The sequence below is a fragment of the Thermobia domestica genome, chromosome 16 (genome assembly GCF_964235325.1).
Source record: "Thermobia domestica chromosome 16, izTheDome1.hap1.1, whole genome shotgun sequence".
NCBI classification, from domain to species: domain Eukaryota; kingdom Metazoa; phylum Arthropoda; class Insecta; order Zygentoma; family Lepismatidae; genus Thermobia; species Thermobia domestica.
Genome location: NC_137469.1, coordinates 84440342 through 84459258, shown reverse-complemented (window position 1 = coordinate 84459258; position 18917 = coordinate 84440342). Strand labels below are relative to the sequence as shown.

General features: G+C 36.9%; 1 protein-coding gene across 1 annotated transcript in view; it reads left to right on the top strand.

Moving 5' to 3' along the window:
* The first annotated feature begins 12596 nt into the window (after positions 1–12596).
* LOC145673213 (formylglycine-generating enzyme) overlaps positions 12597–18917 on the top strand; it is a 56681-nt gene continuing 50360 nt past the window's right edge. The window contains exon 1 of the mRNA XM_081742697.1: positions 12597–13175. Within this exon, the coding sequence (XP_081598823.1) occupies positions 12765–13175 (411 nt within the window). The 5' untranslated portion in view covers positions 12597–12764. The remainder of the gene's footprint in view (positions 13176–18917) is intronic.

The following is an 18917-nucleotide window of genomic DNA, read 5'->3' as shown; positions in this document are numbered from 1 at the left end:
GTTTTTTTTTTTTTTTTTTCCCTTTCCTTTCCTTGCGAGTCGTGGCCTCTAACAAACATCATAGTCTGCGATATATTCCACTACATATTAGGTGTTACTCCTGTATAGAATATGTAGCATTGATCATAAGAGGCTTATAATATATAATTTTTGAATATGAACACGAATACCAACATGCTCATCTTGGGCCTAGATCACATTACATTGTGTATCTATCCATACGTTCAGTTCTTAATTAAGATAAGAACAGTGAAGAACAAAGTGCATGGAGCCTCTAAATGTCGACAGAAAGCTTTATTGATAGCAGATGAGGGCTTGAATGAGCATCACTTTCCCAATCGTACAGAACTAAAGTAATAAAAATAGAAAATTGCCAAATTTCTACTAGAATCCTTCCAGAAAGGGATATTTATAAGCATGTTTTTTGCTGCCAGTAATCATAGAAAATATAATTACTTATAGTTCTTTCTTTTATGATCCACTGCGAAGGACATTCTTGGTGGGTTCCTCACAAGTCAGAGGATATACAATTGCGTACCGAAAAGGGGGATTCGAGGTTTAAACCCCCCTTGAGCAAGATTTGGAAAAATAAACATAGGTAGATAGATAATATACAGAAATCACGCTTGTTGTGAAAGCATGAGGTTAAGTGCCTGAATTCCTCCTTGAAATTACGCGTACGCCAGTGTATATACGTATATACATTAAGAGGTATGAAAATACTTGGAACAGAAACGATAGGAGGGGCTTTGGTTTTGATCACAGAATTAGAACAGGAAGCAATAGGAACTTCTTTGGAGTCTGCACGGCGTCACAGATCATTCAGTAAGGCATTATAATACTTGGAAATGCAAGGGCTCGGAAAAAAAGGCTTAAAAAACTTAATCTTTTTCCACTGCTGTTTTGCGTGGGGGAATTTTGGACTTTCTAAACAAAAGATCTTATTGAAGATATAATAGTATGTTCCACCTTTCTTTCGTTTCCCATTCTAAAAGGGAAAAAAATTGTTACTATATACGGAAGAGAAAAAGAAAAACGTAAAAAGTTCAGAATCAAAGAAAATCGGTCATTCGATAGGAAAGAAAAAGCAGATCGGTGGACGCAGTGAATTTTCTGGTTGAAACAAATTTTCTCTAGAGCTATGAATGTTCAGCGACAAATATGTTTAATAATAACAGTAGAGAGTTCAATCAGTTCATTTATGATACTTTTTTTCTTGTCTCCCAGATTTGATTTTGGGTACCTGTGAAACACGCATGTGAATACTAATAACTTTTAGGCATTTCATAAGGTGAGCAGGCAACCAAAACTGCACCTGTTACTTAACTTACACCTGGCAACCATTGTAAGCGATTATTCTTTGTACTAAGTATGCAATATTGGAACATTTTATGGGGTTATCACAGTTCTCGAGGATCCATTCGTATACATCCAAGTGATTGTTCTTACATCTTTCCCTCGATATCTTTCAATGAGCCCTGAGAACGTTCGTCATTTGTTGATTTTCTATTATCTAATCGTGGTAATAAAGTCCCGTACCCTCAGACTTTCAGACACCTGGGAGAAGTCAAATCCATAAGCATGTATCCCGCTAAACTTGTCATTTATCCCCATTCATTTCTTTTCTGTTTGTAGGTACACTCATGTTCAAAATGATTTTCGCATGTCTATAACTGTCTTCTTGTAAGAATATAATTTGATAATGATTTTCCAAAGTACTTTTAATACTGATACTGTATGTATAATCGGGAAATGTAAATTTGTGGTAAATTTCATAGGAAAAGAATTATAAATACGAAAATTAAAATGAGTAAAACAAAATGTTGCTAAATGGACAAGAAAGTTCTATTTTCGTTTTATTATTGTTCTTATTTACTACTCTTTTCACATGAAATTGCCACATACATGTCTTTGCCGATTATACACATACCAACATTGTAAGAAATACCTGGCGAATTCGTTATCAAATTATATTCCTATAATAACGTATTTATATACATGCGACAATAATTTTGGATGTAAGTGTACATTCTTATTCTTGTAAGAATATTACAAGGCGCAAAAAAAAAAAAAAAAAAAGTTCTTGCTGTTCGTGATTGTCAAAAACAGACATACAGCACATGATGCTCTGCATTAGATTTCAAAGTAATCTCCATAATCATCGTTCAGCATCCTTTCCGAACGTTTCTGGAGCTACGCAATGCCCTGGCAATAGAACTCGCGAGTTTTCAACGCAAAGAAATCATGAGTGCATGCCGCAGGTCTGCCTCACCGAAGGATTTTCTACGAAGATGGTTATTCAGGAAAGGGACAAGTGGTTATCGAATGGCGGTAGATCTGGTAAGTATGGTAATTGCTCTCCCAACCAAGTCTCTGAATGATGTGCCTGATCGTATTTGTCACGTGTGGTCTTGCATTGTTGTGGAGCACTCAATTAACCAACACCGGCTTCTGCTGCAATGCATGTTACACTCGTTGCGAGTACAAATTCACAGTGACAGTGTATGGGACTTAGGTGTAGCAGCTCGTACTTCACCCCATTGGCGACTAGTCTGACACACAGAATGATTTTGCGTGGGTGTAGAGGTGATCATTTAATGTGTGAGGGACAGGATTACTTGGTGACAACCAATATTTGATACGCTTGGGAGTGTCATAATTTGATCCACTTTTCGTCACTCGTGAGTACTCCACCAAATATGTTTGTGTTGTGGTGGGAAACTGTAAAGACAAACAGGTCAGGCTGTCGCTTATTGTTCGTTGTTCGCTGCTGACGATGGGTGGGGTACCCAGTCGTTTACTTTTATATCTTTCCTATGCGGTGCAGGTGGTGTTTCCTCGAAAACCCCTGTGGCTGCTACCTTCAGTGTCTCGATATCCAATACATGTGGGCGCCCAGCAATTTAAGAAAAGAATGCTTGGCAACGGTGATGCAACCCATGAGAATCACGACTTAGTTTCTAGAAGTTTGAAAATTTTATATTTTGCTACAGACTATTATTTTGTCAGTGTGTATGCAGAGCCCCTAACTGCCGGCTGCAAACCATCAAATTTCACCAGACCAAGGGCGCCCATCAGGGGGGGCAAGATGGGGCGCTCTCCCCCCTAAGAGGAAATTGTACTTGGGAATATCGAAAATCCAATAGAATTTTTACATTACTTACAGCAAAATTTGAAACTATATTTGAAACGTTGCTTATACTGCCCGCCCCCTCCCTGAAAACCACAACATGAGCGCCGTTACATCAGACCACTATAAACTAACACGCATGGGCAAATAGGTACTACAGTTGGGGCCCGGGAGCACTGTAGTACTGAGAGCCCTCCGATTCCCCACAAGTCATTCATACGAATATTAATACTTTATTATGTATGAACGGCTTTCAAGCTGCAACTTGTATTCAAATTCAAGAAACAAATTTCAGCTTCCAAAGTTTATTAGAGTTTTTCAATTTGAAAGCAAAACTACAACTTCAAAGACAACGTAAATGACTGAGAACAATGTAGAATACAACATAACGTACAACAGAGATTTTCCTGCAAAAGTAACATCTTTAGGAAAAGTTGGCGTTTGTTGCGAAATGATCTATAATGTTATTTTCAAGGTTTACTAAAATGTTCCTTTCAATTGCCATAAACATAAATGTTTCCAAGTGTTCTTTAGGTAAAGTACTATTAAATCTGCTTTCATCAATTTCAACGTGGAGAAGTTTCTTTCGCAAGAAACCTGAGTAACAAAAGTATAATTTGATAAGCAAGGAAGAGCCCAGGAATGGTATTTGTGTGCAAATTATATTTCTTGAGGACTAAAAATCAGCAATTAGAACAGATTTTACAATATAGTTTGGTTTTCTTACGAATGGTACTTTGTTTCCTATCAGTTTCTGATGGCTCTGAATCACGACAGCTATCTTCATCATCAGCACTAACAGAGTTTTCTCTCTGACAGTTCGTGTGATTTTGAGTACTCATGAATAAGACTTTTTAACAAGAGAGTTCCAGTTTCCCCTGAAAAGTTCACTAACTGCTTTCATAGGAACTGTTGACTAACTTCCCCAGCGCTGTTTCTGGAAATTCTTTTACAAGGTGGAAATTTTAAGCACGATATGTCGGCCCATAACTTACTGTGCTCTTTGAAGTTGCTTTTTATGCTAGTTGTTGCAATTGTTATATGGTCATGTTATATGAGGGTTGCAATTGTTATAATAACATGACCATATCTTGAAATCCCGTACTATTAGAGATATATTAGGGATATGAGAAATGCGAGGCCGTAGGCCGAGCAAATACGGGGTTCTGGGGTGAAGTCCTCAGCTAGTCTGTTCAAATAGAAGAAGTGCTGAGTGAGTGAGCCACTAACTGACTGATCAACACCCAGTCTAAACCACCAAAACGGGGGGCGCGGTGGCTCAGTGGTAGAGCGTTCACCTCTGGTGCTTGGAGTCCCTGGTTCGATCCCAACTCGCGCCGTGTGGACTGTGTGGTGGACAAACACCATGCTCGTGGGTTTTCTCGGGGGTTCTCCCGTTTTCTCCCACTTTCTTCATTCCACTCATCTCTCATCATCACCGTCTCCTTTAGCCCAACCGGCATAACCGTGGGACGTAAAACTTAAAGATATCATTTTCATTTTCTAAACCACCAAAGTTGGAAACCCGAAATTTTGACAGCACATTGGATTTGTGACTTAAGGCAATGTTTCTCAAAGTGTGGGTGCCGACCTCTTGGTGGGTCACGAGAGTTTTCTTTTTTAATTATGAAAATTTTATTTTGGTGCAGAAACTTATGTTGTGAAGTAGACCACTACTGAGAAAATGAAAATTCGAAGCGTTGTTAATGAAGTGAACAGTAAGTGATGATAACTCAGAGCCCTGCCCCGTTCTACAGTCCGTAGAGATGCTAGGTTACGATAGAAAGAGAATGAGTGAGGCAAAATCTGTCACGGGGAGGTATTGAGTCCGGAATAGTGTTAGCTCTGTATCACCTTTCTATGAAAATAATTTAACTCTCTCTGCGCATGCGTACAATTTCATATGATACAGTTATCGGGAAAGAACGTTAACGTGTATTTGGATAAAAAGTAGGTGGGCCACTAAATTCTTGTTATTATCTATGTTGGTATTGGAAGTTGGCTTTTTCGAAATACATGTCATGGCAACAGTGTTGTGAGTAGTAGAAGTTTGTATTCTGTGATCGCTATTGCACTTACATCTGACTTGCACAAAATTATAGTTATCACAGTAGCGGTTTCTGACGTAGGGCTACCGGGCTACAGCACGCTTCCTATGTTTGTGTATTTGCGTTAGACCAATTTTAGTTCAAAAAATTTCATCTATTCATTTGTTTAAACTGTTCATCAATTAACAAAATACAGAACTTTCCCATGACGATCTTTTTCGAGCGTGGAGCGCGATTATCAGCGCCTTCAGCAGTGTGGAAGTTGTACTAACGAACCGAGCGGGCTGTACTGAATGGAGCCCGCTTGAACTATACAAGCCTATATCTCTAGCATGGAGCAAAGATCTCAATATGCCTTGTCCACTTTCCTTTTTTTTTTTTTTTTTTTTTTTTTTTTTTTTTTTTTTTTTACACCCAGAATAGCTTCCACCGTGCTGTGTTAGGTTGAGCCCGAAGACATTCTGCGCAAGCGCTAAGTATTCCTCTTTCTCGCTTTCTTTTGCTTACTGGCGGCGCTCGCCGCTCGGTTTTGTCTTTTCTCCTCTTTTTTATTTTCTTTAATCCTAAAGATCCGGGAACCCAGAATTGTCGGGAGTGTATATTAAATGAATTGAACATTTTTGACACAGATTCAGATCGTAGCAGAATTATAGCGCACACATTTAATGGAGCATCGGTAATAAGGGATCAATTAATGACTACAATCAAAAATTAAAGAACACTTTCCTTTGGCACACTACGTCCATTGTTAACCAATTAAATTTGATAATGGGAAGAACTGCATCTCAAAATCAATCGGCAAGGGTTTTCTTCTGTAGTCTTTCAGGATTTTCCACATTTTTCCTCTTGCTCCCCACAGCGTGTATCTGTTAAAAAAAAAAAAAAAAAAGTGGCTGTACGACGTATTCCGAGTGGGTCAGCTACTAAATGGAATTTCAAGTCACGAACCGTCAATTCTATCTATGAAAATTAAAATGTTTCGAAAGAGTGCTTTTCAGAACTAGAGAAATCCAACACAGGGAATTCATGTTTTGGTTAGAATTCGTTCACAAAATAATGCCGCATGTGAATATTTTCTATAATCAAATTCAGTGCAGGCCTACCATTAAAGTACAAACAGTACTTAAATATTTAATTGAAGCCATTGAGAAAATTCGGAATGACACAGACAATATTAGAACAAGTGATATTTTTTTTTCCAACAGTTGGTAAAACAAATATGGGCGGATTATATCTTGCAGAGTACCCAATGCCAAAGAAGTATGTGATCACATTTCTGCGGATGCGCGAAATAGATGTGAGAAAACAAGCCATTTGGATGCCGCCAAACTTCTGGATTCTGCAAATTTTAGTGATTTTTCCGGAACATCTCTGGACACTGCGGTTGAAAGCTACCCAATGTTAGGTAAGCAGTGACTTCACACTGAGCTTTTGGTTCTGTCAGCTTATCTTTAAAAACAATTTACAGAACAATTTTAGCGAAATAACAACCCTTTTGCAAATAACAGTGACCATACCAATGTCCACAGCAGAGCCTGAGAGATGCTTTTCGTCTCTAAAGAGAATTAAGACATTTATGAGGAATTTCCGTAGGTCAGGAAGGTTAACTGCCCTTGCCATGCTCTCGATAGAAAAAAGTTTGATCAACAACATGGGTGACTCCAGGGTGATAGAAAAGTTTGCCAACATTAAGAATCGAAGGATGGATATCAACTTCCGCCTTCAGTAGATAAATACACGTATATATATATATATATATATATATATATATATATATATATATATATATATATATATATATATATATATATATTGTAGCACGCTTTGTTAATGACAGTACGAGCCGGCACTGGGTTATCAGTAAGGTTCTGTGGTTTAATTCTTGCGTGTCATTACACAAATCAGAACAATTTAATGGGAGTCGCAACAACATCAACAAGCTTGAGAACCATTGACTTAAGGCATAACTAAGGAAGAACCTTTGGATATTCGATTGGGAAGGGGACAAATGGAAGTGGAAATTACCATAGTAAAAGGTTCATATTTCCGTATCTTTGATTGGTAGAGACATGAAATTTGGTATATGGACTTCTTATTAAAAATAATTAGAAACATATTTTGGCGTTTTTTGATATTTTCGCTAGGAGAGAAGAATTGTTACAATTATCATAACAGGACGACCACATCTCCAAATCCTTTAAGATAAGAGACATGAAATTTTGGAATTTAGACATTTCTTTTAAAATAAAGATGTGTTTATAAGTTGTTGTTTTTTTATGTTCCACAAACCCCAACAAGAGAAGAAAAATTGTGGAAAGAATAAAAAGAGTCGGGGTTGCAATTGTTAAAATATGATAGCCATATCTTGAAATTCCTTAAGGTTACACATAAAATTTGGCATTTAGACTATTCATTTAAAATAATTAAAGATATGTTTAAGCATTTTCAGATATTTCCCCAACAATGGAAGAGAAAAAGTGTGAAATAAATTAGTGGAATTGCATTAGTTAAAATAAGATGACTAAATCTCGAAATCCCTACATGTTAAGGATATGAAAAATGGTATATAAGCTCAATATTGAAAACAACTGTGAATATATCAATGTTTCCGGATATTCCTTTTTTAACAAGAGAAGGGAGGGGCAATTTCTGGTTCTCAGTCTCATCATCAGGTGAATCATTTGAAACTAATTTTTGAACACAGTTAACACTTGAATCGCAATGGACTTTTATCATTTCATTTTGATTCAAATATGTATTCTAGGGGCAGGCACGTAGCCACGATTTCGTAATAGGGGGGTCCTAGACATGAAATACTGTGGTTACCACACCCGAGTTCGATTATTCTAAACTATTTTACTGGTAACATATATTGGTTCGTTTAGTCGTAATGAGGGGGAGGGGGAGTTTGACATGAAATATTGTTATCACATCAGGGGCTTGATCAATTTAAACTATTTTAATAGCAACATATATTAGTTTGTTACGATTTTTAAAATTAGAACATGTTAGTAAGTATTTTAGTAACAAACTATGAGGAAATCTCGAATAAAATAATATTTAAAAAAAAAAGATTTGACATTAAAATGAAATTAAATTAAGTTTTACGTCCCACGTTTATGCCGGTTAGGCTAAAGGAGACGGTAATGATAAGAGATGAGTGAAAGAATGGAATGAAAAAGTGGGAGGAAACTGGACAACCCCGAGAAAACCCACCAGCACACTGTTTGTCCACCACAAAGGCCACACGGCGCGAGCTGGTACCGAACCAGGGACCCCAAGCACCGGAGGTGAATGCTCTACCACTGAGCCACCGCGCCAAAAAAAAAAAAAGAAAAAAAAGAGATTTAAAATAATATTTTACAATATCTACGTTCCTTCTTCTGTTCATCCAAATATAACAATTTTCTTTCATTATGACCTCAACTATTAAAAGAAAGTACGTATCCAATAATGTCTTGTAAAATATTTTATAATATCTGGGTTCCTTTCTCTGTTCAATCAAATGTTACTAGAACTTTTACTCCACATAACTTTTTGTTTTTATTATTCCGTCAACTGCTATCTGTTCCAAATGACAAGTTAAAGGAGCAGAAAACTGTTTCTCAAATAACATGTTTGATACTGCAGAGAAGCGATGATGAAACATTTTTATTTTCAGTTTTTTAATTTTTAACGCTGATTCTTCCTATTTCTTGTTTCTTTTTGTTTCACCCTTAATTTTTTTATTTCTGGTCTCGAAGGGGGGGGGTCCGGACCCCCGGACCCACCCCTTGGCTACGTGCCTGCTAGGGGGAAGAGTGGTTTAAAATTTTCGCAAAGATCACGCTATGCGAAGAGCTGAAGCAAAGGCCGTACATGGAGTGCGAAGCCGTAGGTCGAACAAAAATCTGGGAGCAAAGTCTCCAGCTAGCCGAAGGGTTTTGTTGTGTTCTTTGGTGTGTCTGTGCCCCCTCAATATTCGCTTGAGCTTCCTCTACATAGTGGCGGATTTAGAACATAAAAGCTGGTGGGTCAGCCAAAACCCAGACTATGATAGGCATATCATGAGTTTACTATGAATTAAAAAAATATATAAATAATTTTTTCAATTGCTTTTGTCATTGAAAATGTTGGGGACGTAGATCCGCGGCCCTAGGCTAGATCAGCAACTGCTTCTACGAAATCGAGATGGCTAAAGGCTTGTTTTAGTGATGTATTATCACGCGATATATTATACATTCTTCACTCTCTCTTCATCTGTTTTGTGCACTGAACTGAAAATACCTATTGGCGTCTCGTATTCACATTATTTAGCGGCACCTACGCATGAAACCAACCACTGAACCAGAGGCGTAAATAAGGGCCTCGCAGACTCCGCATTGCGGGGGAGCCTCAAGCCATCAGGGGGTCCCAAATCGTGAAGTGGGACGTAGAGAAGGGGACGCGCTCCATGCTATCTGCGGGAGGGCCCCCAAGCCTTTAGTTACGCTACTGTACCGAAGTTCGAAAAATCGCCAGAACGGAGGGTGTCGCCAAGTCCGTACGTGGTGTTAAAAGTTTAACTTAAAACACAATGGTTTGCAGGCCCGCAATCAAAGGGGAGGTGTTTTGGAGGCCTCCCTAAATTTTCGTTAGCCCTCAGATTAGAATACGTCATTATGTGGTAAAACGAAAAAAAAAAAAAAAAGAGAGAGAGAGAGAGAGAGAGAGAGTTACGTAGGAAGATGATAGCAGAACTCAAAATTTACGAATTTTATGTCATATCTGAAATCCGCTCAGGCTACATTCCGTAAGGCTTTCGTTAACTCAATCCAAAATTTGCAATAACTTTAAAGTAATCAACATTTTACCTAGGTGTAATTGCTTGTTGCACTTTTGCGTTTCGTTGCATTGCATTATGGCCCGTAAAGTATTCAAAGGCTGATATGAAATTACATCAAAAGTGAATATGCAACTTTATACTGATTCTACAAATTGAACGAAAATTTGTCATTTCGTTGACACAAAGCAATATATAAGAGGTTAGTGAATAATTCTGCACCAGTCTTCACAAAACTATCCGTATAGCAACTCAACGCAAAAATTGTAACTGATATGCCGAGTATTTCATATGAAATAGCAAAGACTGCGTTGCGTTGGCGCAAACTGATACGGAACGTGCAAGTAGGGCTTTCATTACGTACAAGTTTCCCAAGGTTACCAATTCTCTAGTAACCTTGCAGGTTTCCGCAGTGCAAAATAGAGGACTAGCTCAGGAGAGTAATGTTCCAGGAAGTAGGAACGAAAGACAGAGAGTTCTGATTGGTTGACGTTATCCATTTCTTGCCACATTGCATTCAAATAGCAGAAATCAAACGATTGCTGCTGTCGATCTTCGTGGTCGAGTAGGCTACCGCTATATGCTAGTAACGAAATTCTCTTTTAGCGTGAGTTCAAACCCGGCTTGAGGAAAGTTTTTATTTATTTTTTTTTACATTTTTGTAACACTTTTTAAATTAAAATAATATGAAAATAATACTAAAAAATGTGATTTACCTACTTTTGTGCAGATAAGTAGTAGCAGTAGTAGGAACGGGTTAGAAGCCCCGCAGGCAGTGATGTGCCGTAAACTATAATTTTACGTCTACGCGATTGTCTACTGTAATCTATACGTAATCTACATTACATCTTTTCCCGTGTAGACTATGTAGACAACCACTATCAAATGTAAGGAACAATTTCGTTGCTCGTTTGTTCATATTTCCTCATTCAGTTGTTTCGCTTCGGTGCAGCGAGCATTTTTGCCGAACACAAACGTTTCAGCATTCTTGCCAATTTGATGTCGAGAACAGAACCCAAACAACCCCTGTGGGGCTTCTAACCCGTTCCTACTACTACAACTACTACTACATTTGCTGTGGATCTATATAGTACAAGGGCAAACTTATTTTAATGAAAGAAGTTTAATGAAAATTTTTAAAAAATGATTGTTAAATCACTTTTTGAATATTATTTTTAATCTTATTTTAACGAAAGAAGTGTTATAAAAATTTTTAAAAGTAGTAAAAAAAATGTCCGTAGGTAGGATCTGAACCCACGCCAGAAGCATTTTCTTCACTAGCATGTTGTACTAGCCCACTCGACTACCAGAGACGACACCATTTGCCGTTTACTTTGTGCTATATATAGATCATGTCTTGTGATATTGTATCTGTATCGACCAATCAGATCAGAGGATATCTGAAACGTTTGAGATCCGCAAATATGCGTGCAGCGAAAGATTAGGGAAACGAATAACATATAAAAAGTAGAGGGAATTATCTAATCTGTATGTTTACTCTGCTCTGCACATACCACTTCCTTAGATTTTCCATTTCGAGCACTGCTTTTATAATGAAATTTACAAAACTAATTCTCACCTGTGAGTTTTTAGTCTTGAATATGCTGTATTTGCCAATTTTCTCTTGCATATTTTACAAAATGCTTAATATTTTTTATTTTCCTTCATCAAGACGAAACTAAGTATTCGAAAGTTACTATTCGTTCGTCTAGGCATTTTATTTTGTACGCAATTTCGCAAGGTAACGACAAAATAAAGCTCCTTTATTATCCGCGATGCCATATTAAATTGTTGACATATTCTACATAGTCTACGTTGTTTACATTGTCTACGCATAGTTGACACGTAAACGTAAACTATCGTTTTTTACGCGTAGACGCACATCTCTGCCCGCAGGGCTCGTTTTGTTTCCCTTGTACTCCATGATATACATTTTGTGACCAACTCAAAACAACTGGCTAGGATAGCACATAAAACAGCTGGCTAGAGTACCGCGCGAAAACGCGTACTTCCGGGAGCATTACTCTCCCGAGCGAGTCGTCAAAATAGGTGTTTTAGTTTGCGATAATAGGTTTACTTTCAATTGCTTGATTCAACCTTTGGGTTGCGTTCTGGTTCACAATATTTTGTGATGACTGGTGCGTTATGACCAGCAGGCTATTTTGAATGAAGTTAAAAAAAAAAAAAAAAAAGTACTCCGAAGAAGAATTTCAGAATGAAAGTAAATGTAACCAGTGGCGTCATTTCAGACTTCGCTTTAGGATGGCAAGCACCACCGACATAGAGTTTCACGTTTTGTACTAGTATATTAGTAGACAATCTATTAAAGTATATGTAATCCGCAAACTCTTGGGGGGGGGGAGGAATTGCCCTTTCTGCCCTCCGTAAATGACCCCCCTTAATGTAACATTGAATAAATAATAACCCTTGTTGAATAATATGTCGTGATGACAGGCCAGTAGGTAGTTCGATTTCTTTAAAGCAAAATATGTGAAATAGAATTTAATTTGGTAAATAAAACACAAGAATTTTGAATCTGACATTCGCTTTGAAAGTATGGAAAAAATAATTTAGGACGGACATTGACTGCTGTAGCTCCTTCTTGTCTACAACCCTATGTGAAAATGAAAGGATGAGTTTTTAACTAGAACGATACAGCTATTTTTGCTGACACAATATGGCGAATATATTAAGATGTTAGTTAAAGGAATCTTGGTACAGCTGATTTAAAACGTCATTTCGTCACGTGTGTGAAGAACCAACGAAGCTTGTCGTCAACATAAGCATGGACATATTAAAATTTTGGCGGAGATTTAATATACTATTACTATTTGAAATTATAATATGTGTTGTTATTAGGTCGTTTGTATGTGCAACGAAGACTGATGGAAATTGTGGATGTGGTGTGTTGAACAGGTGGTCATCCACAGAAAATTCAAATGTGGATAAATGTAGGAAAGTTGACTTCCTTACGTACTCAAGAAACTTAAACAGTGCAAGGACGTACCAAAGAACAAAAAATATGACTTTTATTAAAGGTGGAGAATTTACTATGGGTACTGATAAGCCTGTATTTGTAGCTGATGGCGAAGGGCCCGCAAGGAAACGTAGCATTTCTGATTTTTATCTCGATGTCTATGAAGTTAGTAATGCTGAATTTGAGTTGTTTGTGAACCAAACTAACTATATTACTGAGGTATGTTTCTATGGGCTATGAAGTAAATGATTTCAACAGTAGAGTGAAAATGAATCTGCATTTAGTAATTCTGTTTGTCTCTAGAGTGAAAGCGGGTTTAATTTTAGTCGTTCTGTTTGTCTGACCTCGAAATTCCAGTCTACCTAATGTGATTGCTCCTACGTGGCTTTTGGCAATAAGTGCCGTAAACTTGTAATCTCTGATTCTGTATAGCCTACGTGGTCGTGATGATATGCGTGTGAGAGTGTCAGTTACTCGTGTAGCACCGGGAAAGCAAGTCTTTCTATGCGGTAAGAATATCGAATAAGTATATAATATGTGTATAAGAGGTGATTATTGTGTAGGAGAGTGGGTTTGGCTGAGAGCTGAAGCTTTATGATTACTGGGATATAGTTCTTTCATATGTTTTCTCTTCTGATACACAATTATAATATATCGGCAATTATTATGTAATCCTTGAAAACAGTACTTCAATTTCTGTGTTATAGCACAGAATATATATATGGGTGATTCCACGAAAAAGGGAAATTTTCTGTCACGGGCATTTCTTCAAACTACTACTAGAAAGAATCACCTCATTTTTATTTTGTTTGGTAGTAACCGTCACAAAGTAGGTATGCCATGTATAACAGTTTGCAAATATAACACGAAACATACGTAAAAAATTAATTATTACCCAATTTCTCAACACCGTGGGCTGTCACAGACTACAGTTGACTGATTTTAATCAATAAATTACAACTGAAGTCGCAAATCAAACATCATTTAATGGTAATTAAATGGAAGACAACACTTCAATGTTTCGGTTTTGTGGAAAGTAAATCTTTATAACGATTATTTTGGAAAGCTTGACTATGCTTCGTTTCTGTCACCTCTATTTCGTCTTAACTCCATGGCAATAGAAAAAATTATCATTGCTCTCAACAGATAGCATGGTCGTCCACATTGGCAATACCCACAAGAAGACAAGGCAGACATGTTTGACTGAAGAACAGAAAAAGTTGTGTGCATGTGTTAAAAGCTATAGGAAAAATATTTTTGTGTGTGGAAAGCAGGTGCGTATATTAATTGATTCTCAACACCATGGTATTTATTACTGAATGTATTTGTATGGTATATACCTTCTTTCCCTTGAGGAACCTACGCCTTAACGTAGAAAATTCGTACACAATTACTCACATGTACTGGTTAAAAAGTGGGCCGGTAAAAATAAATTACATTCGATTTTCTCAACTCCATGTCCATCTGAAAACTAAGGAATCCACGGTGTTGAGACAAGTCACGGAGTTGATAATCCTGTAGTGTTTGTTATGCTCATGCTCTTCCAAATATTTGTTCTTTCAATATATTGATAGAAATAAAGCTCGTTTATGGTCTAGTGACTGGTATGCTCGCCTTTCGTGCGTGGTTCTGGGTTTGTTTCCCAGTGGAAGCTCAAAAATTAATGGTGTTTACTTCGCACAGTAAGGCAATTAAAAAACTCATTTGAGTAGAGATGTACTGAAACCTGATCGCGCAGACCATCGCAACGGTCGTAGGAGCCGACACGCTGACCACGTGTCATTCACACTCAAAGACCGGCTGGAGGGTCCTAGCCCGTTTAAGGAGTGTTTCGCGGAAGTTCAGATTTGGGGCTGTCAGGTAGCCGGAGGTAAAACTTCAGTCAAATCAAGATGGATGGTATCTGTTTTTAACCTATTGACGTCTGAATCTTATGATCAACTAATTGTTTTCTTTTCAGAGATTGTCGAAGAGTCTGAGGGCAATATGCGGACAGTCAATTTTATGACGCGGATCGGGAGGAATTTCTCCTGGCCTACTAAACCTGACGTTTAAAAAGCGTTGGCAGTTGTCATTCTGTGTAGACTAGAACAGCCCTTCCCTGTTTCCTCAAGACATTTCCTTCATTGGAGTGGAAAATGAGGGCTACTTAACAAAGAACATCGAATTATCCAAAGAAAACAGAAATGATGAGTGCCTTACACTGTCATTTAGTGTGCATTATACAGGGCGTTTCAAACAATACCGACAACGTTTGGGAGGTGATTCCTAACACCAAGATAAGATAAAAAGTATAGATCAATCTGGGTGCACAAATGCTTCCTTTCGCAGTTATAGGCTGCCGAAAACATGAAAAAAATTAACTTTGAAGGTGAAGGTCCATAGCATAAAACTATGGGACCTACCGTAGTCGGGTCAGACTTCACTTAGGAATTAGTATGTGCGCTATCCAAATATCCATGTTTCAGAATCTTGCGGTACTTCCACAACAACTTTTATAGAAGTAGTTGGTGAGTACTTCAGATTATACGCCCGTAACCAAACTCCCTCTATAAAAATTGCTTCGTGAGTACCTCAGGATTCTGAAACATATTTTTGGATAGTGCACATATTAGTTTCTAAGTGAAGTCGTGATCCGACTACGGCAGATCTCATAGTTTTGGATCTATGGACCTTTAAAGTTCATTTTTTTCATGTTTTCGGCAGCCTATAACTCCGAAAGGAAGCATTTGTGCACCCAGTTGTCTATACTTTTCGTCTTATCTTGGTGTCAGAAATCAGCTCCCAAACGATGTGTGTATTGTTTTGAAACACCTTGTATATATACCAAATATACGGTACAAATACACTTACCAAATGTTGAAAAAGTATTGCACTTTCGTCGTGTGGACTTGATCACACAGAGAAGACAAACGGTTTACATAAGCTCAGAAAACAAATGAAGTAGACAATAGACAGGTTTAGTGACTACTTCGTCTGTTTCGTAAGCTTATGTAAAAAGTTTATCCTCTCCATATGATAGTCAACATATTGAAAGCGCAATAATTTTTCAATATTCGATAAGTGTATGGGTATTTCTTTTTTTTCTTATTTACGTCACACACACATATATATATATTATATATATATATATATATATATATATATATATATATATATATATATATATATATATATATATATACTCAATTTTGGAACCTTCATTAGATATATTTTCATATGCTTGCAGTATTTTCTGGAGTATTTTTGTATAAAAATTACGTGTCATCTAGTTTGTTAGAATTTTATTCAACATAAGGAAAATAATTCTAACTTACAAAAGCTATTGTAAAATTATTTCAATTTTTATGTAAATTATAAGCTTAATCACTTATAAACCAAAACTTATCACCCAGATGTATCACGTTTCTCAACTCCACAGCAATTTTCAACTCCGTGTTAACTAATCTCAACTCCGTGACCTATGGTCTCAACTCCGTGGGTGCTGAAAAGTTTATTATTTTTTATTTACTACACCAATAACGATTCAGCTCTGCTGAACACCTAATTAACATGTACTTAGTAGTAGTAAGTGCATGTGATATTTTTATTGAAATAGGCGACCATCAACGGAACAAAAATTTTCCAAGTGAAAATTTCCCTTTTTCGTGGAATCACCCATATATATTTGCAGTGATTATTATGTACAGTATTTTATTGAGTAAGGATGAAGATAAATTCACCAATATTTGAAAAATTTATCGGTGAAATGTTTCATTTAAAAATGAAAGAGTATTGCCATAAGAGTTAATTTATTCATCGTGCCGTGAAAGGTGGAAACTTTCAAAGGAAACTATTGTGCAGTGTGAGAGATGAATGTCGTACTTCCTGCTTTCAAAAGTTTAGTTATCTTCAAATTAGCGAAATTCCCAGCGGGAGCTCATGTGGTTCGGATTCCACGTTAATCAGTAGGTCCAAGTCTCACATAGCCTCGCTGCTGAAAGGGGCGCTAAACTGAAATTCAACTCAACTCAAATTAGCGACACGTGAATCGATATTCAAAGATGTCGTAAAATGAGATACTTGTAATCGGTATGACATTAATGTGAAAAAAATGATAGAATTGATCCTTTAGGGTGGGCGACCTTTACGGTTAAAAAAAAAAAAAAAAAGTTTAACGTCCCATGATTTTATGCTCCAAGGAGATGGATGATAATTCTGGAATGAAGACAATATGAGGAAACTGAAAACCCACATATACAGTGTTTGTCAACCACAAAGTGGAATCGAGCTGGCAGAAACTGATGGAAACTGGAATCGAGATCTCCCGCGCCAGAGATGTGTACTGTACCACTGAGTCACCACAATTAGAGACTTTGGCTGATATTTAGTATCTTCTCCAATCTTGCATATGTAAGATCTCCAGTGTTACTTAATTTAAAAATATAGCTGAGCGAGTGAAAGGAGTTAGAAGAATCCCTGAGGGCTCCTTGTGTCACCTTTATCACAATTTAGACAAAAACAAAGTACTCGGTTCTGTAACAATGAAACGAGTCGGAGGAGACACTAAATGCCCTCCCAGACTTGTTTTTAATGAACTTTTCGATAAATCTTATTATTTTTCTTTCAAGGTAATTTGTAGAATCTGCGTATTCCGGCATTTCTAACTATTTGTTTGGGTCTATTGTCTTCATTAAATGGTCGTCTTTGAACTTACACTTAAAGGAATTCCTTGCTGTTATGTGCACTAAACGTTTAAAAACTTCTTTGCTGGTAAACTCAGGAAACTAGGAGTTGGAAACATAGGATCATGGGCTATAGTAATTGTCGAAATTTTCATTGGGAACTCCCAGCTTCCTCAGCGCCTCTTTCTTAAAACATTAACAGGAAATTCATAACCTTCCATGGCATCCGTATGACATACAGAAATACCAAAGAAAAAAGGTTTTTAGTAATAATGAACATATATAAATAATACGATAGAGTAAACTTTACAATACACGCTTCAGCTGCGCATCGTTATGTAGGGCGCTTTAAAAGGGTATAGTATAGTACTGTAGGGTAGAATATATTAACATAGAGATAAGTTGAGTAGGGGTAGGAACAGGTTAGCTTAAGATTAGGGAAGTTTTGATCCATTTTCATAAAATTAATAGCGTGCAATGTCTCGTTTCTGAGTGAGTATACCAGCTGGAGAGAGCATTGTAAAGTTAACCCACTCGATTTTAGATCAAACACAAATGCTGCACTGCTTTTGATGATTTTTCCTTTTGAGAAAGTAAAACACTTTAAAGAACCATTATTATGAAATTTTTTTAGATATTCCAATCTTCCTCTTGTGAATAATGTATTGTAATGTATTCAATACACTTCTAGTGCTTATTGGCTTGTCATAAGTGTCCACAAATTAATTTTTCATTTTTCCATTTTTCTCACCATTCAATTACACAAAGCACTAATTGGAATTCGAACATAATAATTTCTTCGTACTGTTAGGTGCCTATGATTTTGCAAACTAAAACATTCATCGCTAAGTTTTTTTTTTTTATATTTAATTTTTTTATAAAAACATTTACCAGGAAACGATAGCTTTAAATGCAACCCTTTATTGTACAAAATCGTAGACCGCAAGCAGTACGGAGACATTATTGTACAGAAAATCCAGTTAATGCTATTCTCCTTGGTGGTCTAGGCGCAAACGCGTGTGCCTTTCTTGCACGAATCCCGGCTTCCTATTTCCACTTTTTTTTTTTTTTTTTTTTTTTTTTTAATTCTCGTTTAGCCTACAGGACGTAACCGTGGAACTTGAACTTAAACTAATATTTCATTACATTTAATTTCACTTTTTCAGTTAATACTGTGTGTACAACAACTGGTGATGAAAGTACCGGTATGCTAAAAGATGTATAAACTGGAAAATGGAAGAATGAAGTTTTAGTTTGTGGATACTTATGGCAAGCCAATAAACACTAGAATATCTAT